At 49.7% G+C, this 23,989-nt stretch overlaps 1 protein-coding gene across 1 annotated transcript in view; it reads left to right on the top strand.

Moving 5' to 3' along the window:
• Positions 1-5,241: 5,241 nt before the first annotated feature.
• PABPC1L (poly(A) binding protein cytoplasmic 1 like) overlaps positions 5,242-23,989 on the top strand; it is a 29,598-nt gene continuing 10,850 nt past the window's right edge. The window contains exons 1-9 of the mRNA XM_038750488.1: positions 5,242-5,325; positions 6,625-6,857; positions 10,027-10,220; positions 15,773-15,888; positions 17,220-17,359; positions 17,670-17,764; positions 18,186-18,323; positions 22,083-22,178; positions 22,942-23,208. Of these exons, the coding sequence (XP_038606416.1) occupies positions 6,665-6,857; positions 10,027-10,220; positions 15,773-15,888; positions 17,220-17,359; positions 17,670-17,764; positions 18,186-18,323; positions 22,083-22,178; positions 22,942-23,208 (1,239 nt within the window). The 5' untranslated portion in view covers positions 5,242-5,325; positions 6,625-6,664. The remainder of the gene's footprint in view (positions 5,326-6,624; positions 6,858-10,026; positions 10,221-15,772; positions 15,889-17,219; positions 17,360-17,669; positions 17,765-18,185; positions 18,324-22,082; positions 22,179-22,941; positions 23,209-23,989) is intronic.

Genomic DNA, 23,989 nt, shown 5'->3' with positions numbered 1-23,989 from the left:
CTATTTATTTTATTTTGTTAGTATGTTTGGTTTTGTTCTCTGTCTCCCCCTTTTAGACTGTGAGCCCACTGTTGGGTAGGGACTGTCTCTATATGTTGCCAATTTGTACTTCCCAAGCGCTTAGTACAGTGCTCTGCACATAGTAAGCGCTCAATAAATACGATTGATGATGATGATGATGATGGGCAACACACTGTACTAAGCACTGGGGTGGCTACAGCAAATTGGGTTGGACACATTACAGATGAGGAACTGATAAGGATGGTATTTTTTAAGCAGTTACTATGGGCAACGCACTGTACTAAGCGCTGGGGTGGATACAAGCAAATCGGATTGGACACGGTCCCTGTCCCGCGTGGGGCTCTTTGTCTCAATCCCCGTTTTACAGATGAGGAAACTGAGGCCCAGAGAAGTGAAGTGACTTGCTCAAGGTCACAAAGCAGAAGAGGGGTGGAGCCGGGAATAAAACCCAGATCCTTCTGATTCCCAGGCCTAGGCTCCATCTGAACTTGGACCACTGGTCTACGACTTGACACCTGTCCACATGTTTTGTTTTGTTGTCTGTCTCCCCCTTCTAGACTGTGAGCCCCTTGTTGGGTAGAGACCATCTCTATATGTTGCCAACTTGTACTTCCTAAGCGCTTAGTACAGTGCTTTGCACACAGTAAGCGCTCAATAAATACGATTGAATGAATGAATCCTCATCTGACTATAATAATAATAATAATTCTGGTATTTGTTAAGCACTTACTATGCATAGTACTTCCCAAGCGCTTAGTACAGTGCTTTGCACACAGTATGCACACAGTAAGCGCTCAATAAATACGATTGAATGAATGAATCCTTATCTGACTATAATAATAATAATGTTGGTATTTGTTAAGCACTTACTATGTGCCAAGCACTGTTCTAAGCATTTGGGAGAGTACAATTTAGCAGAGTTGGTAGATATGTTCTCTCCCCACAATGTGTGGCTCAGTGGAAAGAGCCCGGGCATTGGAGTCAGAGGTCATGGGTTCAAATCCCGATGACTCCAACTGTCAGCTGTGTGACTTTGGGCAAGCCACTTTACTTCTCTGAGCCTCAGTTACCTCATCTGTAAAAGGGGGATGAAGACTGTGAGCCCCCCGTGGGACAACCTGATCACCTTGTATCCCCCCCAGCGCTTAGAAGAGCGCTTTGAACATAGTAACTGCTTAACTAATACCACTATTGTTATTATTATTATTATTATTTAGAGGATTATTGTGGGTTAAACAGGGGCAGTCAGATCAGACACCGACTATCCACCTCGGGGGCTCACTGTCTAAGGAAGAGTGAGTGCAGGTCTTTAATTCTCATTTTAAAAAGAATAATAATAAAAATACGTATGGTATTTGTGAAGCGCTTACTATGTGTCAGGCACTGTTCTAAGCACTGGGGTGGATACAAGAAAATTGGGTTAGACACATAATACTAATAATAACAATAACAATAATGATGATGGTCTTTGTTAAGCGCTTACTATGTGCCAAGCACTGTTCTAAGCGCTGGGGGAGATACAAGGTAATCAGGTTGTCCCACGTGGGGCTCACAGTCAATCCCCATTTTACAGATGTGGGAACTGAGGCCCTGAGAATAAATAAATAAATAAATACATAACGATGGCATTTATTAAGCACTTACTATGTGCTAAGTACTGTTCTAAGCGCTGGGGAGGTTACAAGGTGATCCGGGGGCTCACAGTCTTCATCATCATCATCAATCGTATTTATTGAGTGCTTACTGTGTGCAGAGCACTGTACTAAGCGCTTGGGAAGTACAAGTTGGCAACATATAGAGACAGTTCCTACCCAACAGTGGGCTCACAGTCTAAAAGGGGGAGACAGACAACAAAACATATTAACTAAATAGAATAAATAGAATTATATATGCACGAGTAAAATAAATAGAGTAATAAATATGTACAAACATATATACATATATACAGGTGCTGTGGGGAAGGGAAGGAGGTAAGATGGGGGGATGGAGAGGGGGACGAGGGGCAGAGGAAGGAAGGGGCTCAGTCTGGGAAGGCCTCCTGGAGGAGGTGAGCTCTCAGCAGGGCCTTTAGGGCATTAAAGCACTTGGGAAGTCCAAGTTGGCAACATATAGAGACAGTCCCTACCCAACAGTGGGCTCACAGTCTAGAAGGGGGAGACAGAGAACAAAACCAAACCTACTAACAAAATAAAATAAATAGAATAGATAGGTACAAGTAAAATAAATAAATAAATAAATAGAGTAATAAATATGTACAAACATATATACATATATACACTCAGTGGTATTTATTGAGCGCTTACTGTGGTCAGAGCACTGTACTAAGTGCTTGGGAAGTACAAGCTGGTAACATATAGAGACAGTCCCTACCCACCAGTGGGCTCACAGTCTAGAAGCGGGAGACAGAGAACAAAACCAAACCTACTAACAAAATAAATAGAATAGATAGGTACAAGTAAAATAAATAAATAAATAAATAAATAGAGTAATAAATATGTACAAGCATATATACATACAGTCAGTGGTATTTATTGAGTGCTTACTGTGTGCAGAGCACTGTACTAAGCGCTTGGGAAGTACAAGTTGGCAACATAGAGAGACGGTCCCTACCCAACAGTGGGCTCACAGTCTAGAAGGGGGAGACAGAGAACAAAACCAAACATACTAACAAAATAAAATAAATAGAAGAGATAGGTACAAGTAAAATAAATAAATAGAGTAATAAATATGTACAAGCATATATACAGTCAGTGGTATTTATTGAGCGCTTACTGTGGGCAGAGCACTGTACTAAGCGGTTGGGAAGTACAAGCTGGCAACATAGAGAGACGGTCCCTACCCAACAATGGGCTCACAGTCTAGAAGGGGGAGACAGAGAACAAAACCAAACCTACTACCAAAATAAAATAAATAGAAGAGATAGGTACAAGTAAAATAAATAAATAAATAGAGTAATAAATATGTACAAGCATATATACAGTCAGTGGTATTTATTGAGCGCTTACTGTGGGCAGAGCACTGTACTAAGCGCTTGGGAAGTACAAGTTGGCAACATAGAGAGACGGTCCAGTGGGAGACAGAAAACAAAACCAAACCTGCTAACAAAATAAAATAAATAGAATAGATAGGTACAAGTAAAATAAATAAATAGAGTAATAAATATGTACAAGCATATATACATATATACAGTCAGTGGTATTTATTGAGCGCTTACTGTGGGCAGAGCACTGGACTAAACGCTGGGGAAAAGTCGGATCCAGCCCTAAAGAGGGACAATCTCTGCTGAGAAGGAGGGGTTTCCCCCACTCCCACGGCCGGCTGGAGGGGTTTCCCCCACTCCCACCTGCTGCGGGAGACCAGCAGTTGAGCCCGGCCTGGGAATGGCCCAGGGGAAGGCTACTGGCCCTAATTGCCCGGGAGGAGGCCGGGGAACGCAATACTGTTGATTGATTGATATTGATTGATTGCTCCGCCTCTTGTCAGCTGTGTGACCTTGGGCGAGTCATTTAACTTCTCTGGGCCTCAGTTACCTCATCTGTCAAATGGGGATGAAGACTGTGAGCCCCACATGGGACCACCTGATTAGCTTGTATCGCCCCCAGCGCTTAGAACAGTGCTCGGCACCTAGCAAAAGCTTACCAAATACCAACATTATTAGTCATTAATTCATTTATTCATTCAGTCGTATTTATTGAGCGCTTACTGTGTGCAGAGCACTGGACTAAGTGCTTGGGAAGTACAAACTGGTAACATATAGAGACGGTCCCCACCCAACCGTGGGCTCACAGTCTAGAAGCGGGAGATGGACAACAAAACAAAATATATTAACAAAATAAAATAATAGGAATAAATGTGTACAAATAAAATAGAGTAATAAATACGTACAAACATATATACAGGTGCTGTGGGGAGGGGAAGGAGGTAAGGCGGGGGGAGGGGGAGAGGAAGGAGGGTTAACTTCTCTGGTCCTCAGTTTCCTCACCTGTAAAATGGGGATGAAGACTGTGAGCCCCACGTGGGACAGCCTGCTTCATTCATTCAATCGTCTTTATTGAGCGCTTACCGTGTGCGGAGCACTGCACTAAGCGCTTGGGAAGTCCAAGTTGGCAACATCTAGAGACGGTCCCTACCCAACAGCTGGAACCTGATGACCTTGTCTCTACCCCAGCGCTTAGAACGGTGCTCCACACATAGTAAGCGCTTAACAAATGCCAACATTATTATTATTATTATTATTGATTGGTTGGGTGTGTGTGTGTGCCGGGGTCCGGCGCGCTATAAAGGTGAGGGGTGGGGCCGGGGCCCGGACTCTTTCTCCACTTTCCTGCCTCCCCCAAACCGTGAGTAGTGGGCTGGGGCTGCGGGGCGGCCTCCCCTCCTAAGGCGGCCTCCACGCCCCCCTGCGGCCTGCACCCTCCTCCCGCGGCCTCCACTCGTTCCCCCCCATCCGCGGCCTCCACTTTTTGCCCCCCCCATCCGCGGCCTCCACTTTTTGCCCCCCCCATCCGCGGCGTCCACTTTGCCCCCCCTCCCGCGGCCTCCACTTTGCCCCCCCTCCCGCGGCCCCCACTTTTTGCCCCCCATCCGCGGCCTCCACTTTTTGCCCCCATCCGCGGCCTCCACTTTGCCCCCCCTCGCGGCCTCCACCCCCCCCCCCTTGGCCTCCACTCCCCCCCCCTCGCGGCCTCCACTCCCCCCCCTCGCGGCCTCCACTCCCCCCCTCGCGGCCTCCACTCCCCCCCCCCCTCGCGGCCTCCACTCCCCCCCCCTCGCGGCCTCCACTCCCCCCCCCCTCGCGGCCTCCACTCCCCCCCCCCCTCGCGGCCTCCACTCCCCCCCCCTCGCGGCCTCCACTCCCCCCCCCCCTCGCGGCCTCCACTCCCCCCCCCCCGCGGCCTCCACTTTGCCCCCCCCCCGCGGCCTCCACTTTGCCCCCCCCCCGCGGCCTCCACTTTGCCCCCCCCCCGCGGCCTCCACTTTGCCCCCCCCCCCGCGGCCTCCACTTTGCCCCCCCCCCCGCGGCCTCCACTTTGCCCCCCCCCCCGCGGCCTCCACTTTGCCCCCCCCCCGCGGCCTCCACTTTGCCCCCCCCCCCGCGGCCTCCACTTTGCCCCCCCCCCGCGGCCTCCACTTTGCCTCCCCCCCTCCCCCGCGGCCTCCACTCTTCCTCTGCAGCCTCCACCTTGCCCCCCCCTTAGCACGGGTCGGGTCCGGAAGGGCGGAGGGGGCTTCCAAGCAGGCCGGGCCCTCCAGAGCCCCTGCCCCGGGCTGCGGGCTGGGGGACCAGCAGTCCATCCAGCAGTGGTAATTTATTGAGCATTCTTTCTTTCCTTCATTCAGTCGTGTATAGTGAGCGCTTACTGTGCGCAGAGCACTGGACTAAGCGCTTGGAAAGTACAGTTGGGCAACAGGTAGAGACAATCCCACCGGGGGGCTTAATCCCCATTTTCCAGATGAGGGAACTGAGGCCCAGAGAAGTGAAGTGACTTGCCCAAAGTCACACAGCTGACAGTGGTCGGAGCCGGGACTTGAACCCCTGACCTCCGACTCCAAAGCCCGGGCTCTTCTAGCCTGTGAGCCCGCTGTTGGGTAGGGACCGTCTCTAGATGTTGCCAACTTGGACTTCCCAAGCGCTTAGTCCAGTGCTCTGCACACAGTAAGCGCTCAATAAATACGATTGAAGTGGAAAGAGCACGGGCTTGGGAGTCAGAGGTCATGGGTTCGAATTCCGCCTCCTCCACATGTCTGCTGTGTGACCTTGGGCAAGTCACTTCACTTCTCTGGGCCTGAGTTCCCTCGTCTGGAAAATGGGGATTAAGACTGTGAGCCCCACATGGGACAACCTCATCTCCTTGTGTTCCCCCCCAGCACTTAGAACAGTGCTTTGCACATAGCAAGTGCTTAACAAATACCAACATTATTATTCATCATCAATCATATTTATTGAGCGCTTACTATGTGCAGAGCACTGTACTAAGCGCTTGGGAAGTACAAATTGGCAACATATAGAGACAGTCCTTACCCAACAGTGGGCTCACAGTCTAAAAGGGGGAGACAGAGAACAAAACCAAACATACTAACAAAATAAAATAAATAGAATAGATTTGTACAAATATAATAAATAAATAAATAGAGTAATAAATATGTACAAGCATATATATGTATATACAGGTGCTGTGGGGAAGGGAAGGAGGTAAGATGGGGGGGTGGAGGGGGGGACAAGGGGGAGAGGAAGGAAGGGGCTCAGTCTGGGAAGGCCTCCTGGAGGAGGTGAGCTCTCAGCAGGGCCTTGAAGGGAGGAAGAGAGCTAGCTTGGCGGATGGGCAGAGGGACGGCATTCCAGGCCCGGGGGATGACGTGGGCCGGGGGTCGACGGCGGGACAGGCGAGAGCGAGGTAATAATAATATTACTATTTCCGCTGAGCCACGCTGCTTCTTTATCATCATCATCATCATCAATCGTATTTATTGAGCGCTTACTGTGTGCAGAGCACTGTACTAAGCGCTTGGGAAGTACAAATTGGCAACATACAGAGACAGTCCCTACCTGACAGTGGGCTCACAGTCTAAAAGGTATCATCCCATCTGTCGCCTCCCGTTCAGAGACGCTCCCACCCGGCCTCGTCGCGACCAGGCCCGGACCATGAACGCCACGGCAGCCGGCTACCCTTTGGCCTCCTTGTACGTGGGCGACCTGCACGTGGACGTGACGGAGGCCATGCTGTACGAGAAGTTCTCCCCCGCCGGCTCCATCATCTCCATTCGCGTCTGCCGCGACGTGGCCACCCGCCGCTCCCTGGGCTATGCCTACATCAACTTCCAGCAGCCCGCCGATGGTGAGTCGACGGGCTGGGGCGGAGGGGGGCACCCAAAGATGAGGGCGGAGATGCCAACTTGTACTTCCCAAGCGCTCAGTACAGTGCTCTGCACACAGTAAGCGCTCAATAAATGCGATTGAATGAATGACGTCCAAATCACCCTTGGGGCCTATGGCACTGTGCCCACATCCAGCTCACCGTGGGCAGGGAGTGTGAGCCCGCTGTTGGGTAGGGACCGCCAACTTATCCTTCCCAAGCGCTTAGTCCAGTGCTCCGCACACAGTAAGCGCTCAATAAATGCGATTGAGTGGATGAACGGATGAAGGTGTCAGCAGCGTGGCTCAGTGGAAAGAGCCTGGGCTTTGGAGTCGGAGGTCATGGGTTCAAATCCCACCTCCACCAATTGTCAGCTGGGTGGCTTTGGGCAAGTTGCTTCAATCAATCAATCGTATTTATTGAGCGCTTACTGTGTGCAGAGTTGCTCTGCACACAGTAAGCGCTCAATAAATACGACTGATGATGATGATGATGCAGAGCACTGTACTAAGCGCTTGGGAAGTACAAGTTGGCAACAAGTTGGCTTCACTTCTCTGGACCTCATTTACCTCAACTGGAAAATGGGGATGAAGACTGAGAGCCCCACATGGGACAACCTGATCACCTTGTAATGTCCCCAGCGCTTAGAACAATGCTTTGCACATAGTAAGCACTTAACAAATGCCATTATTATTATTATTATTATTATTATTGTATTTTCTCTCCCACGTGCTTAGGAATAATAATAATGGTATTATTCATTCAATCATATTTAGCACTTACTGTGCGCAGAGCACTGTACTAAACGCTTGGGAAGTACAAGTTGGGAACACATAGAGACAATCCCTACCCAACAACAGGCTCACAGTCCAGAAGGGGGGCTTACTATATGCCACTCACAGTACTGAGTGCTGGGGTAGATACCAGATCGGGTATGCCTATGTCACTATGCCTCAGTGACCTCATCTAATAATAATAATAATGTTGGTATTTTGTTTAAGCACTTACTATGTGCCAAGCATTGTTTGAAGCGCTGGGGTGGATACAGAGTAATCAGGTTGTCCCATGTAATAATAATAATAATAATAATGGCATTTATTAAGCGCTTACTATGTGCAAAGCACTGTTCTAAGTGCTGGGGAGGTTACAAGGTGATCAGGTTGTCCCACAGGGGGCTCACAGTCTTCATCCCCGTTTTACAGATGAGGTAACTGAGGCCCAGAGAAGTTAAGTGACTTGCCCAAAGTCACACAGCTGACATTTGGCAGAGCCGGGATTTGAACCCGTGACCTCTGACTCCAAAGCCCGGGCTCTTCTCCACTGAGCCACGCTGCTTCTCACACGTAGGGCTCACAGTCTTCATCCCCATTTTACAGATGAGGGAACTGAGGCACAGAGAAGTGAAGTGAGTTGCCCAAGGTCACACAGCTGACAAGTGGCAGAGCCTAGATTAGAACCCACGACCTCTGGCTCCCAAGCCCGGGCTCTTTCCACTGAGCCACGCTGCTTCTCAATCAATCGTATTTATTGAGCGCTTACTGTGTGCAGAGCACTGTACTAAGCGCTTGGGAATTACAAGTTGGCAACAGTGGACTCTTCTCTATTACTTCCTCACATCTACTACGTATGGTGTGCCGTAACCTCTGCTTTTCTGTGTTGTCCCGCTGGACTTGTAGAGTGAGGGGCTCCTCCTCATTCAATTGTATTTACTGAGCGCTTACTGTGTGCAGAACACTGGACTAAGCGCTGAGCCCACTGTTGGGTAGGGACCGTCTCTATATGTTGCCAACTTGTACTTCCCAAGCGCTTAGTACAGTGCTCTGCACACAGTAAGCGCTCAATAAATACGATTGATTGGGAAGTACAAGACTGCAACATATAGAGACGGTCCCTACCCAAAAACGGGCTCACAGTCTAGAAGGGGGAGAAGGACAACAAAACGAGTAGACAGGTGTCAAAACCGTCAGAATAAATAGAATTATGGCTCTATGTACATCATTAATAGACTGTGAGCCCACTGTTGGGTAGGGGCCGTCTCTACATGTTGCCAACTTGTACTTCCCAAGCGCTTAGTACAGTGCTCCGCACACAGTAAGCGCTCAATAAATACAATTGATTGGGAAGTACAAGACTGCAACATATAGAGACGGTCCCTACCCAAAAACGGGCTCACAGTCTAGAAGGGGGAGACGGAGAACAAAACAAAACATATTAACAAAATAAAATCAATCAATCAATCGTATTTATTGAGCGCTTACTGTGTGCAGAACACTGTACTAAGCGCTAGGGAAGTCCAAGTTGGCAACATATAGAGACGGTCCCTACCCAACAGTGGGCTCACAGTCTAGAAGGGGGAAACAGAGAACAAAATGAGTAGACAGGTGTCAAAACCGTCAGAATAAATAGAATTATGGCTCTATGTACATCATTAATAGACTGTGAGCCCACTGTTGGGTAGGGGCCGCCTCTACATGTTGCCAACTTGTACTTCCCAAGCGCTTAGTACAGTGCTCTGCACACAGTAAGCGCTCAAATATGATTGATTGATTGGTCAATATCGCCGATAGAGACCAGTATTCTTCTAGACTGTGAGCCCACTGTTGGGTAGGGACTGTCTCTACATGTTGCCAACTTGTACTTCCCAAGCGCTTAGTACAGTGCTCTAGTTACGCGACCCCCCTGAGCTCTTCCTCCCTTCAAGGCCCTACTGAGAGCTCACCTCCTCCAGGAGGCCTTCCCAGACTGAGCCCTTTCCTTCCTCTCCCCCTTGCCCCCCTCTCCATCCCCCCATCTTACCTCCTTCCCTTCCCCACAGCACCTGTATATATGTTTGTACATATTTATTACTCTATTTATTTTACTTGTACATATCTATTCTATTTTATTTTGTTAGTATGTTTGGTTTTGTTCTCCATCTCCTCCTTTTAGACTATGAGCCCACTGCTGGGTAGGGACTGTCTCTATATGTTACCAACTTGTACTTCCCAGGCGCTTAGTATGGTGCTTTGCACACAGTAAGCGCTCAATAAATACGATTGATGATGATAATGCTCTGCGCACAGTAAGCGCTCAGTAAATACGATTGAATGAATGGAGTAGGAAATGGAGTCCGAGCGGCTCCTTCTAACCCCCGCCTCTCTGCTCTGTCCAGCGGAGCGAGCGTTGGACACCATGAACTTTGAAGTGATCAAGGGCCGGCCTATCCGCATCATGTGGTCCCAACGGGACCCCGGCCTCCGAAAATCGGGCGTCGGCAACATCTTCATCAAGAACCTGGATGACTCCATCGATAACAAGGCGCTGTACGACACTTTTTCCACCTTCGGAAACATCCTTTCCTGCAAGGTAGACTCTGCGCTCCCGGGGCAGGCCACCCCTCCGCCAACCCGGCCGCTTTTCCAACAAAACCCAACCTCTTCCCCGGCGACCCCCAAGCCTGCCACCCATTTTGGAGTTTCCTAGCTATGGGGTCCAGTGGGTAGGGCCCGGTCCCGGGAGTTGGAAGGACCTGGGTTCTAATCCCGGCTCCACCGCTTGTCTTCTAGACTGTGAGCCCACTGTTGGGTAGGGACTGTATATGGCGCCAACTTGTACTTCCCAAGTGCTTAGTACAGTGCTCTGCACACAGTAAGTGCTCAATAAATACGATTGATGATGACCTGGGTTCTAATCCCGGCTCCACCGCTTGTCTTCTAGACTGTGAGCCCACTGTTGGGTAGGGACTGTCTCTATATGGCGCCAACTTGTACTTCCCAAGCGCTTAGTACAGTGCTCTGCACACAGTAAGCGCTCAATAAATACGATTGATTGTCCGCTGTGGGACCCTGACGAAGTCACTTCACTTCCCTGTGCTTCAGTGACCTCGTCTGTAAAATGGGGGTTAAGACTGTGAGCCCCGTGCAGGAGAGGGAGCGTGTCCAATCTGATTTGATTGTATCCACCTCAGTGCTCAGTACAGTGCCTGGGACATATTAAGCGCCTAACAGACACCAGTTATTAATTCTTATTAGCTAGCATCGGCATCACTTCCATCACAAAAATAAGTGTCTAGGGGAAAGAGCAGGGAGTTGGGAGGCAGAAGATCTGGGTTTCAGTCCCAGTTCTAACGCTTGCCTGCTGCGTGGCTGTGGGTAAGTCACTTAACCTCTCTGAGCTTATTTTCTTCACCTCTAAAATTGGGGATAAAATAGTGAGCCCTGTGTATTCTACGTGACCATCCTAACATTTCCCCTAGACTTAACCTGTAGTGTTTGATAACTGCTGTAAATTATTGTGTGATGATGATCTTTATGGTATTTGTTAAGCACTTACTATGTGTCGAGCGCTGTTCTAAGCCCTGGGGGAGATACAAGGTGATGAGGTCCCACAGGGGTCTCACAGTCTTCATCCCCATTTGACAGATGAGGTAACTGAGGCACAGGTCATCATCATCATCAATCGTATTTATTGAGCGCTTACTATGTGCAGAGCACTGTACTAAGCGCTTGGGAAGTACAAATTGGCAACATATAGAGACAGTCCCTACCCAACAGTGGGCTCACGGGACTCACAGCCTTTAGTGGGAAGTAATCCCCACCCTATAAGCGTGGACCTCGGAGTCAAAAGGACCTGAGTTGACCTGACCTGAATTGATTCATTCAGTAGTATTATTAAGCACTTACTATGTGCAGAGCACTGTACTAAGCGCTCGTAATAATGATGGTATTAAATGCTTACTATGTACCAAGAACTGTTCTAAGCACTGGGATAGATACAAGGCAATCAGATTGTCCCACGTGGGGCTCAGTTTTTTAATCCCCATTTTACAGATGAGGGAACTGATGCACAGAGAAGTGAAGTGACTTGCCCAAGGTCACACAGCTGACAAGTGGCGGAGCTTGGATTAGAACTCATGACCTCTGACTCCCAAGCCCGGGCTCTTTCCACTAAGCCACAATGCTTCTCCTGACTCTGCCATTTGTCTGCTGTGAGACCCTGGGCAAGTCACTTCACTTCCCTGTGCCTCAGTTCCCTCATCTGTTAAATGGGAATTAAGGCTGTGAGACCCCTGTAGGACAGGGACTGTGTCCAAACTGACTAACTTGTATCTACCCCAGAGTTTAGGTCAGTGCCTGGCACACAGCAGTGAATAAATACCATTTAAAAAAAGAAAACAAAAAAACCCAAAACCCCACAGGGTAGATAAGCGTGAGGAGAAACTCCAATTTTACACCTACAGCCAGCGCTTAGAACAGTGCTTTGCACATAGTAAGCGCTTAATAAATGCCATTATTATTATTATTGCCACATAATTGCAACAGGTCAGAGGACTGGCCCATCCAGCGTGGCTCAGTGGAAAGAGCCCGGGCTTTGGAGTCAGAGGTCATGGGTTCAAATCCCAGCTCTGCCCATTGTCAGCTGTGTGACTTTGGGCAAGTCACTTCACTTCTCTGCGCCTGTTACCTCATCTGTAAAATGGGGATTAAGACTGTGAATCCCCTGTGGGACAACCTGATCACCTTGTAACCTCCCCAGCGCTTAGAACAGTGCTTTGCACATAGTAAGCGCTTAATAAATGCCATCATTATTATTATTTTATCAATATTCTGTCTCCAATCAATCCAATTAACATTTATCGAGTGCTTACTGGGTAATAAGCATTTGGTAGCCTATAATAGTTACACACCATGCCTGTCTTCAAGGAGTTTCCTTTCTAGTGGAAGAGAGAAACACTAAAATGATAAGGGAAGTGCAGAGTTTAAAGATTAGCAAGTGCTATTGTGGAGAGAAAAAGGTGAAGTGAGGATTCAAGTTAAAAGGTGATGCAGTAATGGGGGGAGAAGAGAAATTAGTCAGGAAAAGCTTCCTGCAAGAGATTCATTGATTCAATCGTATTCATTCATTCAATTGTATTTATTGAGTACTTACTGTGTGCAGAGCACTGTACTAAGTGCTTGGGAAGTAGAAGTTGGCAACATATAGAGACGGTCCCTACCCAACAACGGGCTCACAGTCTAGAAGGGAGAGACAGACAACAAAACAAGACACGTGGACAGGTGTCTAGTCATCAGAATAAATAGAAATAAAGCTAGATACTCATCATTAAGAAAATAAATAAAATAGTAAATATGTACAAGTAAAATAGAGTAATAAATCTGTACAAACATATATACAGCTGCTGTGGGGAGGGGAAGGAGGTAGGGCAGGGGGGATGGGGAGGAGGAGAGGAAAAAGGGGGCTCAGTGTGGGAAGGCCTCCTGGAGGAGGGGAGCTTTCAGTAGGGCTTTGAAGGGAGGAAGAGAGCTAGCTTGGCGGATGTGTAGAGGGAGGCCATTCCAGGCCGGGGGGGGGGGGGGGGACGTGGGCCGGGGGTCGACGGCGGGACAGGCCAGAACAAGGCCCAATGAGGAGGTGAGCGGCACCTCAGTAATCCAGTCGGGATAGGATGAGAGATTGAACCGGCAAGGTAGCAGTTTGGATGGAGAGGAAAGGGCGGATCTTGGCGATGTTGCAGAGGTGAGACTGGCAGGTTTTGGTGACGGATTGGATGTGAGGCGTGAATGAGAGAGCAGAGTCAAGAACGCCACCAAGGTTGCGGGCTTGTGAGATGGGAAGGATGGTCATGCCATCTACGGTGATGGGAAAGTCAGGGAGAGGGCAGGGTTTGGGAGGGAAGATAAGGAGTTCATTTTTGGACATATTGAGTTTTAGAGGACGGGCAGACATCCAGATGGAGATGTCCTGAAGGCAGGAGGAGACACGGGCCTGGAGGGAGGGAGAGAGAGCAGGGGCAGAGATGGAGATCTGGGTGTCATCAGCGTAGAGATGATAGTTGAAGCCGTGGGAGCGAATGAGGTCACCAAGGGAGTGAGTGTAGATCGAGAACAGAAGGGGACCAAGAACTGACCCTTGAGGAACCCCTACAGTAAGGGGATGGGATGGGGAGGAGGAGCCCACAAAGGAGACTGAGAATGAACCGCCAGAGAGATGAGGAGAACCAAGAGAGGACAGAGTCTGTGAAGCCAAGGTCGGATAGCGTGTTGAGGAGAAGGGGGTGGTCCACAGTGTCAGAGGTAGCTGAGAGGTCGAGGAGGATTAGGAGAGAGTAGGAGCCGTTGGATTTGGCAAGCAGGAGGTCATTGGTGACCTTTGAGAGGGCAGTTTCCGTGGAATGTAGGGGACGGAAGCCAGACTAGAGGGGCTCTAGGAGAGAGTTGGCATTGAGGAATTCGAGGCAGCACGTGTAGACGACTCATTCTAGGTGTTTGGAAAGGAAAGGTAGGAGGGAGATAGGGCCATAACTAGAAGGGGAGGTGGGGTCAAGACAGGGTTGTTTTTTTGTTTGTTTTTTTTTTAAGGATCGGGGAGACGTGGGCATGTTTGAAGGCAGAGGGGAAGGAGCCAGTGAAGAGTGAACAGTTGAAGATGGAAGTTAAGGAGGGGAAGGGGAAAGGGGTGAGAGATAATAACGATAGTAATTGTGGTATTTGTTAAGCACTTTCTATGTGTCAGACACTGGATACAAACAAATCAGGTTGGACAGTCCTTGTCCCACAAGTCCCAATCCCCACTTTACAGATGAGATAAAGGAGGCTGGGAGAAGTGAAGTGACTTATCCAAGGTCACACAGCAGACAGGTAGCAGAGCTGGGATGAGAACCTATGACCCGACTGACTCACTGGCCTGTGCTCTTTTCACTACACCATGCTGCTTCTGTGACCTTTTTTATTAAATTTTTAGTAGAGATGTGATTTTTTTTAAGTAGAGCTTTAAAGACCAAGAGAGCAGGGGTCTGCTGGATGGAAGGGGGAGAGACCACCAGTCAGTTACTCAATCATATTTGAGTGCTTACTGTGTGCAGAGCACTGTACTAAGCACTTGGGGGAGTCCAATTTAACAGAAACATTCCCTGCCCACAGTGAGCTTATTGTCATGGATTCAAATCCTGACTCTGCCGTTTGTCAGGTGTGATTTTGGGCAAATCACTTCACTTCTGTGTGCCTCAGTGACCTCATCTGTAAAACAGGGGTGAAGACTGAGCCCCACGTGGGACAACTTGATCACCTTGTAGCCTCCCCAGTGCTTAGAACAGTGCTTTGCACATTGTAAGTGCTTAACAAATGCCATCATTATTATTGTCTAGAGGACTCCTGTCTCCCTCTTGTTCACATCTTTTTCCAGGCGGGAGAGGATGTGAGCAAGATGAAGACAAGATTCCCTGGGCAAGGCAGATTCCACGAGAGGCAGCGTGGCTTAGTGGAAAGAGCCTGGGCTTGGGAGTCAGAGGTCATGGGTTCGAATCCCAGCTCAGCCACTTGTCAGCTGTGTGACCGTGGGCAAGTCACTTAACTTCTCTGGGCCTCAGTTACCCCATCTGTAAAATGGGGATTAAGACTGTGAGTCCCACGTGGGACAACCTGATGACCTTGTATCTACCCCAGCGCTTAGAACAGTGCTTGGCACATAGTAAGCGCTCAACAAATACCAACATTATTATTAAGGGGGAGAGAACTGCAGTCACATTGACATTGTCAGCTGTGTGACTTTGGGCAAGTCACTTAACTTCTTTGTGCCTCAATTACCTCATCTGTAAAATGGGAATTAAGACTGTGAGCCCCCTGAGGGACAACCTGATCACCTTGTTACCTCCCCAGCGCTTAGAAGAGTGCTTTGCACATAGTAAGCGCTTAACAAATGCCATCATTATTATTAGTATTATTATTATTATTGAATTAATCCTATTTATCGAGCACTTACTGTGTGCAGGGTACTGTACTAAGCACTTGGGAGAGTACAGATACAGACACATTCCCTGCCCACAGTGAGCTTCCAGTCTAGAGGGAGGTGAGATGCCTGGGTTGGGGGGCTCCAGGCCCCGGGGCGAGGGGCTCAGACTTGTGCCCTCGGCTCCGGGGCAGGTGGTGTGTGACGAGCACGGATCCCGGGGCTTTGGCTTCGTCCACTTCGAGACGCGTGAGGCTGCCAGCCAGGCCATCGGCACGATGAACGGGATGCTCCTCAACGACCGGAAAGTGTGAGCGGATGGAAAGCGTGGGCCGGGCTGGGGGCGTTCACTCATTCATTCATTTGGATTTATCGAGCGCTTACTGAGTGCTGAGCGCTGAACTAGGTGCTTGGGAGAGTACAAAGCGACAACAATCAATCAATCAATCGTATTTATTGAGCGCTTACTGTGTGCAGAGCACTGTACTAAGCGCTTGGGAAGTACAAGTTGGCAACATATAGAGACAGTCCCTACCCAACAGTGGGCTCACAGTCTAGAAGGGGGAGACAGAGAACAAAACCAAACATACTAACAAAATAAAATAAATAGAATAGATATGTACAAGTGAGAGCTCACCTCTTCCAGGAGGCCTTCCCAGACTGAGCCCCTTCCTTCCTCTCCTCCTCCTCCCCCCTCCATCCTCCCCATCTTACCTCCTTCCCTTCCCCACAGCACCTGTATATATGTATATATGTTTGTACATATTTATTACTCTATTTTATTTGTGCATATCTATTCTATTTTATTTTTTTAGTATGTTTGGTTTTGTTCTCTGTCTCCCCCTTTTAGACTGTGAGCCCACTGTTGGGTAGGGACTGTCTCTGTATGTTGCCAACTTGTACTTCCCAAGCGCTTAGTACAGTACTCTGCACACAGTAAGCGCTCAATAAATACAATCGATTGATAAATAAATAATAGAGTAATAAATATGTACAAACATATATACATATATACAGGTGCTGTGGGGAAGGGAAGGAGGTAAGATGGGGGGATGGAGAGAGGGAGAGGAAGGAAGGGGCTCAGTCTGGGAAGGCCTCCTGGAGGAGGTGGGCCTCCATTTCCTGCCCACAGCGAGCTCGCAGCCTGGAGGGCTTCTCCCCTAGGAGACAGGGTGGGGTGGGGCTGATGTGGCATTAGGGGCCACCAATCTGTCAATTCCAGGGACGGGGTGGGTGGAAGACCCTCCAAACCTCCCAGAGTCCAGCCTCCTGTCAGAGAGCACAAGGACAGCCGTGGAGGGCGAGAGTTTTAGGATAACAACATTTACTGATCAATCAGTGATATTTAATGAGCACTGTAGGAGGTGCTTAGAGCACTTGGTGTGGTACACTCTATCAGGCACTTGAGAAGTACAGAATAACCAAGTTAACAAATGCCGGCCCCCGAGGAGCTCGCACTCTAACGGGATAAGAAAGAAGATGTCTGGGCCTTGGGAGGTGGGAAGGGAGATACGGGAAATCCAAAAGGGAACCAACTTGTACTTCCCAAGCTCTTAGTACAGTGCTCTGCACACAGTAAGCGCTCAATAAATCCGATTGATGATGATGATGAAAAGGGAACACTGGGTGGCTTCCTGGCAGTTTCGTCGGCCACTTCAAGTCTCGGCGGGAGCGCGAGGCGGAGCTGGGAGCCCGGGCGCTCGAGTTCACCAACGTCTACATCAAGAACTTTGGGGAAGACGTGGACGACAATCATCTGAAGGAGATCTTCGGGCAGTTCGGTGAGGGGCTGGGAGTCCGGGGGGAAGGGGAGGCAGAGCATTCTCCGGAACCTGTGTTCTCCCTTCAGCTTCTTTCCAAACTTCACTGGAAAGTGCCTCCCACCCCTGTGTATCCCTTTTCCCCCCTCTTCCCATCCTCTTCCCCCAGGGGGGATGCCAACAATCAGGCCTGGCTACAATGACCCCATTCCCAGCGTGGTTCTGAGTGGGTCAATAAGGAGAGCTGCATTTCCCACCCGTGGGCCGGGCGGAGAAGGGAGGCCGGCCCCGAGGCGAGGCCGCTCCTGAGATGCCGCCGCTCTTCTCCCAGGAAAGACTCTGAGCGTCAAGGTGATGGTGGACGAAGTGGGCCGCTCCCGGGGCTTTGGCTTCGTCAACTTTGAAAAGCACGAGGAAGCACAGAAGGCAAGAGGCACCCGGCTTGGGGGGGGGGACCCTGAGGAGGGGAATCAATCAATCAATCGTATTTACTGAGTGCTTACTGTGGGCAGAGCACTGTACTAAGCGCTTGGGAAGTACAAGTTGGCGACATATAGAGACGGTCCCTACCCAACAGTGGGCTCACAGTCTAGAAGGGGAAGGGCTGGTTATCCTGGACTCGGGGGGCCTGACACAGACCACGGGCCCCCCGGATTCACCCTGTGCCACGCACACCGCGGCTCCAGATTGTGCCCGCTTCCTTGGCCACTTCAGTGCCACGCAGCGGGGGGCAGAGAGCCTCCCCCTCACCGCCGGGGCGCCCAGCCCTGCTATACCCAGCCGGGAGGGGAGGATCGGGAAAGCTCCCGCCGTCAGGCCGCTCACGTCCCGTGGGCCCCGGCGCCAGGCGGTGACCAGCATGAACGGCAAGGAGCTGAACGGGCGGATGCTGTATGTGGGCCGGGCCCAGAAACGCACTGAGAGGCAGAGCGAGCTGAAGCGCAAGTTCGAACAGATCAAGCAGGAAAGAGTAAACCGCTACCAGGTAAGGTAGCCGCGTGGCCTGGTGGCGAGAACCCGGGCTTGGGAAACAGAGGACGTGGGTTCTAATCGCGGCTCCGCTGGGTGACCGTGGGCCTGTCACTTCACTTCTCTGGGCCTCCGTTCCCTCATCTGGAAAATGGGGATTGAGACTGTGAGCCCCATGTGGGACAACATGATTACTTTGTATCTACCCCGGCACTTAGAACAGTGCTCGGCACATAGAAAGTGCTTAACATGGTTACTCTGTATCTACCCCAGCACTTAGAACAGTGCTCGGCACATAGAAAGCGCTTAACATGATTACTGTGTATCTACCCCAGCGCTTAGAACAGTGCTCGGCACATAGAAAGCACTTAACGTGATTACTCTGTTCTAAGTGCTGTGGTAGATACAGTGCTCGGCACATAGAAAGTGCTTAACATGATTACTCTGTATCTACTCCAGCACTTAGAACAGTGCTCGGCACATAGAAAGCGCTTAACATGATTATTCTGTATCTACTCCAGCACTTAGAACAGTGCTCGGCACATAGAAAGCGCTTAACATGATTACTCTGTATCTACCCCAGCGCTTAGAACAGTGCTCGGCTCATAGAAAGCGCTTAACGTGATTACTCTGTTCTAAGCGCTGGGGTAGATACAGTGCTCGGCACATAGAAAGTGCTTAACATGATTACTCTGTATCTACTCCAGCACTTAGAACAGTGCTCGGCACATAGAAAGCGCTTAACATGATTATTCTGTATCTACTCCAGCACTTAGAACAGTGCTCGGCACATAGAAAGCGCTTAACATGATTACTTTGTATCTACTCCAGCACTTAGAACAGTGCTCAGCACATAGAAAGCGCTTAACATGATTACTTTGTATCTACCCTAGCACTTAGAACAGTGCTCGGCACATAAAAAGCGCTTAACAGGATTACTCTGTATCTACCCCAGTGCTTGGAATGGTGCTCGGCACATAGAAAGCGCTTAACATGATTACTCTGTATCTACCCCAGCACTTAGAACGGTGCTCGGCACGTAGAAAGCGCTTAACATGATTAGTCTGTATCTACCCCAGCGCTTAGAACAGTGCTCGGCACATAGAAAGCACTTAACGTGATTACTTCGTATCTACCCCAGCGCTTAGAGCAGTGCTCGGCACATAGAAAACGCTTAACATGATTACTTTGTATCTACCCCGGCGCTTTGAACAGTGCTCAGCACATAGAAAGCGCTTAACATGATTACTGTGTATCTACTCCAGCGCTTGGAACAGTGCTCGGCACATAGAAAGCGCTTAACAAGTACTATTATTATTATTATCATTATTAAGGGTGGGAACAGATAATCATCATCATCAATTGTATTTATTGAGCGCTTACTGTGTGCAGAGCACTGTACTAAGCGCTTGGGAAGTACAAGTTGGCAACATATAGAGACAGTCCCTACCCAACAGTGGGCTCACAGTCTAAAAGTCACAGTCTAACAGATAATGTCAGTCAGGCAATTGTATTTATTGAGCACTGACCGTGAACAGGGCACTGTACTAAATGCTTGGGAGAGGACAGTAAAATGGACACATTCCCTGCCCTTAGCAAGCTTACAGCCATAGGATTCTGGAACCCCCATCTTCTCCAGTCCTCACGGGGCCTAGTGGAAAGAACAAAGGCCTGGGAATCAGGACCTGAGTTCTAGGCCAGGCTCCATCAGTTGGCCGCTGCCGCCTTGGGCAACTCAATAATAGTTGTGGATTTGGTTTAATGACTGCGTGTGCCAAGCACTGCGCTAAATGCTGGGGTACATATAGGATTATCAGGTCCCACATGGCACTCAATCAAAGTAGGAGGGCAAAAAGATATCAAATCTCCATTTTGCAGGTGAGGGACTTGAGGCACAGAGAAGTTGTGACTTACCCAAGGTCACACCGCAGGTAAGCGGCAGAAGCGGAATGAGAACCCGGGTCCTCTGATTCCTCCTAGGCCCGTGCTCTTTCCAATCAATCATATTTATTGAGCACTTACTGTGTGCAGAGCACTGTACTAAGCGCTTGGGAAGTACAAGTTGGCAACATATAGAGACAGTCCCTACCCAACAGTGGGCTCACAGTCTAGAAGGGGGAGACAGAGAACAAAACAAATCAATAAAATAAATAGAATAGATATGTCCAAGTAAAATAGAGTAATAAATACGTACAAACATACGCGTCTCTGTGCCTCAGTATCCTCATCTGTAAAATGAGGACTTAATTTCCCATTCTCTTCCCTTTAAGAGTGGCAACCCACAATTGGCAGGAACTGTCTGATCTGGGTCTCTTCTGTCTATCCCCACGCTTAGAACTTGGTACTTAGAAAGTGCTTAACAAATTCCACTGTTGTTGTTGCTATTCCTACTAATGAGAAGCATGGCTTAGTGGAAAGAGCAAGGGCTTGGGAATCACAGGTCATGGGTTCTAATTCCACCTCTGCCACTTGTCAGCTGTGTGACTTTGGACAAGTCACTTAACTTCTCTGTGCCTGTTTACCTCATCTATAAAATGGGGATTAAGGCTGGGAGTCCCCCGTGGGACAACCTGATCACCTTGTACCCTCCCCAGCGCGTAGAACAGTGCTTTGCACCTAGTAAGAGCTTAACATGCCATCATTATTATTAATGAGAAGCAGCGTGGCTTAGTGGAAAGAGCCCAGGCTTGGGAGTCAGAGGTTATGGGTTCTAATTCCGCCTTTGCCACTTGTCAGCTGTGTGACTTTGGGCAAGTCACTGAACTTCTCTGTGCCTCAGTGGCTTCATCTGTAAAATGGGGATGAAGCCTGTGAGCCCCACGTGGGACAACCTGATTACCTTGTATCTATCCCAGCGCTTAGAACAGTGCTTGGCACCTAGTAAGAGCTTAACAAATGCCATCATTATTACTATTCCTGCTTTGGGGTTGCTGGGCTTACCAGCTCCTCAAGCAGTGTGGCTTAGTGGGTAGAACGTGGACCTGGGTGTCAGAAGCAGCGTGGCTCAGCGGAAAGAGCCCGGGCTTAGGGAGTCAGTGGTCATGGGTTCTAATCCCGGCTCCGCCGCTTGTCAGCTGTGTGACTTTGGGCAAGTCACTTCACTTCTCTGGGCCTCAGTTACCTCATCTGTAAAATGAGGATTAAGACTGTGAGCCCCATGTGGGACAACCTGATTATCTTGTATTTCCCCCCCACCCTCAAGTGCTTAGAACAGTGCTTGGCACATAGTAAGCGCTTAACAAATGCTATCATTATTATTAAGGACCTGGGTTCTAATCCTAGCTCTGCCATTTGTCTTCTGTGTGATCTTGGGCAAGTCGCTTAATTTATCTAGACCTCCAGTCCCTCACCTGTGAAATGGGGATTAAGACTGTAAACCCTGTTTGGGGCAGGGACTGTGTCCAAGCACAACTCCGGGTTCTGTGCTCTTTCCACCAGGTTAGGCCTCTGTGTCCTCCGAAGTCCTGTCAAGTGACGAGTCACTTGGAAGGGAAAGAGGGCTCGCCCAGAACCCTTGAACTAGAAGGGCTGCTAGAATCGATCAATCGGTGGTATCTATTGAGCGCTTACCATGGCCTGAGCACTGTACTAAGCACCTGGGAGAGTACCGTACCATAGAGTCGGTAGGGCTAGAAGAGAGGGAGGATCTTTAGGACCACGGGCCTGGTCTGTAGGGTAAAGGATGGAGGCCGGAGTCTAGCTGGATCCCGAAGGGAGGAGGAGGCAGTGTGCCAGCCGATGCCAGGCCCGCCTTCCTCCAGCTGGCATCTTTCAGGGTGTCAACCTGTACGTGAAGAACCTGGACGACTGCATCGATGACGAGAAACTGAGGAAAGAGTTCTCTCCGTACGGGACCATCACTAGCGCCAAGGTATTGAGGTTAAAAATGGGAATAATTGTGGTGCCTGGGCCAAGCGCTCTGCTGGGCGTGGAGGGTGGCTATAGGATAAGCAATCAGTGAATAGTTTTTAGTAATAATAATGAAAGCAATATTAATAGTGGTATTTAAGTGCTTACTATGGGCAGGCACTGTACTCAGCGCTGGCAAATCAGGTTGGACCCAGTCCCCGTCCCACGTGGGGCTCACAGTCTCCATCCCCATTTGGCAGAAGAGGTCACCGAGGCCTAGAGAAGTGAAGTGATTGGCCCAAGGTCACACAGCAGACAAGCAGTGGGGCCGGGATTAGGACCCTTGACCTTTTATCTCCAGGCCCGTGATCTATCCACTACACGTGCTATTTACTGAGCACTACTATGTGCAGAGCACTGTACTAAGCTCTTGGAAGAGTCCGATACGACAGAATTAGCAGACACGTTCCCTGCCCGGTGAAGCGAGTGGAGGGAGCGGCAGTCCGGCCCTCGGGGCCGAGGAGGATGTGGAAGCAGGCCTCCGTGGGAAGGGGTGGCCAGGAGCCCCGGGCGGCATCCATTCAATCGTATTTATTGAGCGCTTACTGTGTACTGTACTAAGTGCTTGAGTAGTACAAGTCAGCAACCTATAGAGACAGTCCCTACCCAGCAACAGGCTCACGGTCTAGGAGGGGGAGACGGACGGCAAAGCAGAACACGTTGACGGGTGTCAGAATCGTCAGAACAAATAGATGCAAGCGGCTCTTGTCTTGTCTCGATTCCAGGTGATGACAGAGAGTGGCCACAGCAAAGGATTTGGCTTTGTGTGTTTTTCCTCCCCAGAAGAGGCTACGAAGGCCGTGACGGAGATGAACGGGCGGATTGTGAGCACCAAGCCCCTGTACGTAGCCCTGGCCCAGCGCAAAGAGGAGCGGAAGGCCATCCTCACCAACCAGTACATGCATCGGCTCTCCACCATTCGCACCCTCGTGGCTCCCCTCATGGGCTCCTTCCAGCAGCCCACTGGCTACTTCTTGCCTGCCTTGCCCCAGGTAAAAAGCCGGGGACGGTGAGCGTTTTGCCACTCTCCAAACCACGGTCCTTTGGTCTCTGGAAGGGGCGGGAGGGTGTATGTGTGTGTGTCTCAGGTTCCCTCCTCCTAGGTGGGAGAGAAGGAGGCAAGAAAAGGAAAAGGACAACCAAGATAGCAGGGAAAAGGGCAAAATTCCATCTGGGGAGAGAGTCAAGTGTAGGATGTTTCCAGCCGGAGAAATAGGACTGAGAGCGGATGCGACGGATAGCCTCAAAGCAGGTGGATGGGGCAAGCGTCAACTGTGAGCCCACTGTTGGGTAGGGACTGTCTCTATATGTTGCCAGTTTGAACTTCCCAAGCGCTTGGTACAGTGCTCTGCACACAGTAAGCGCTCAATAAATACGATTGATTGGTAGATTACTTTGTTTTTCATTTTTATTAGTGGTATTTAAGTGTTTACTGTGTTCCAGGTGCAGTACTAAGCGCTGGGGTAGATACCAGCAAAGCAGGTTGGACACAAAAGAGCCCGGGCTTTGGAGTCAGAGGTCAATCAATCAATCGTATTTATTGAGCGCTTACTGTGTGCAGAGCACTGTACTAAGCGCTTGGGAAGTACAAGTTGGCAACGTATAGAGACAGTCCCTACCCAACAGTGGGCTCACACTCTAAAAGTCTAAAGGTCATGGGTTCAAATCCCGGCTCTGCCAATTGTCAGCTGTGTGACTTTGGGCAAGTCACTTCACTTCTCTGTGCCTCAGTTACCTCATCTGTAAAATGGGGATGAAGACTGTGAGCCCCCC

The sequence above is a fragment of the Tachyglossus aculeatus genome, chromosome 8 (genome assembly GCF_015852505.1).
Source record: "Tachyglossus aculeatus isolate mTacAcu1 chromosome 8, mTacAcu1.pri, whole genome shotgun sequence".
Taxonomy (NCBI): Eukaryota; Metazoa; Chordata; class Mammalia; order Monotremata; family Tachyglossidae; genus Tachyglossus; species Tachyglossus aculeatus.
The sequence above is the reverse complement of the archived record's forward strand: the minus strand, read 5'-3'. Positions and strand labels throughout refer to the sequence as shown.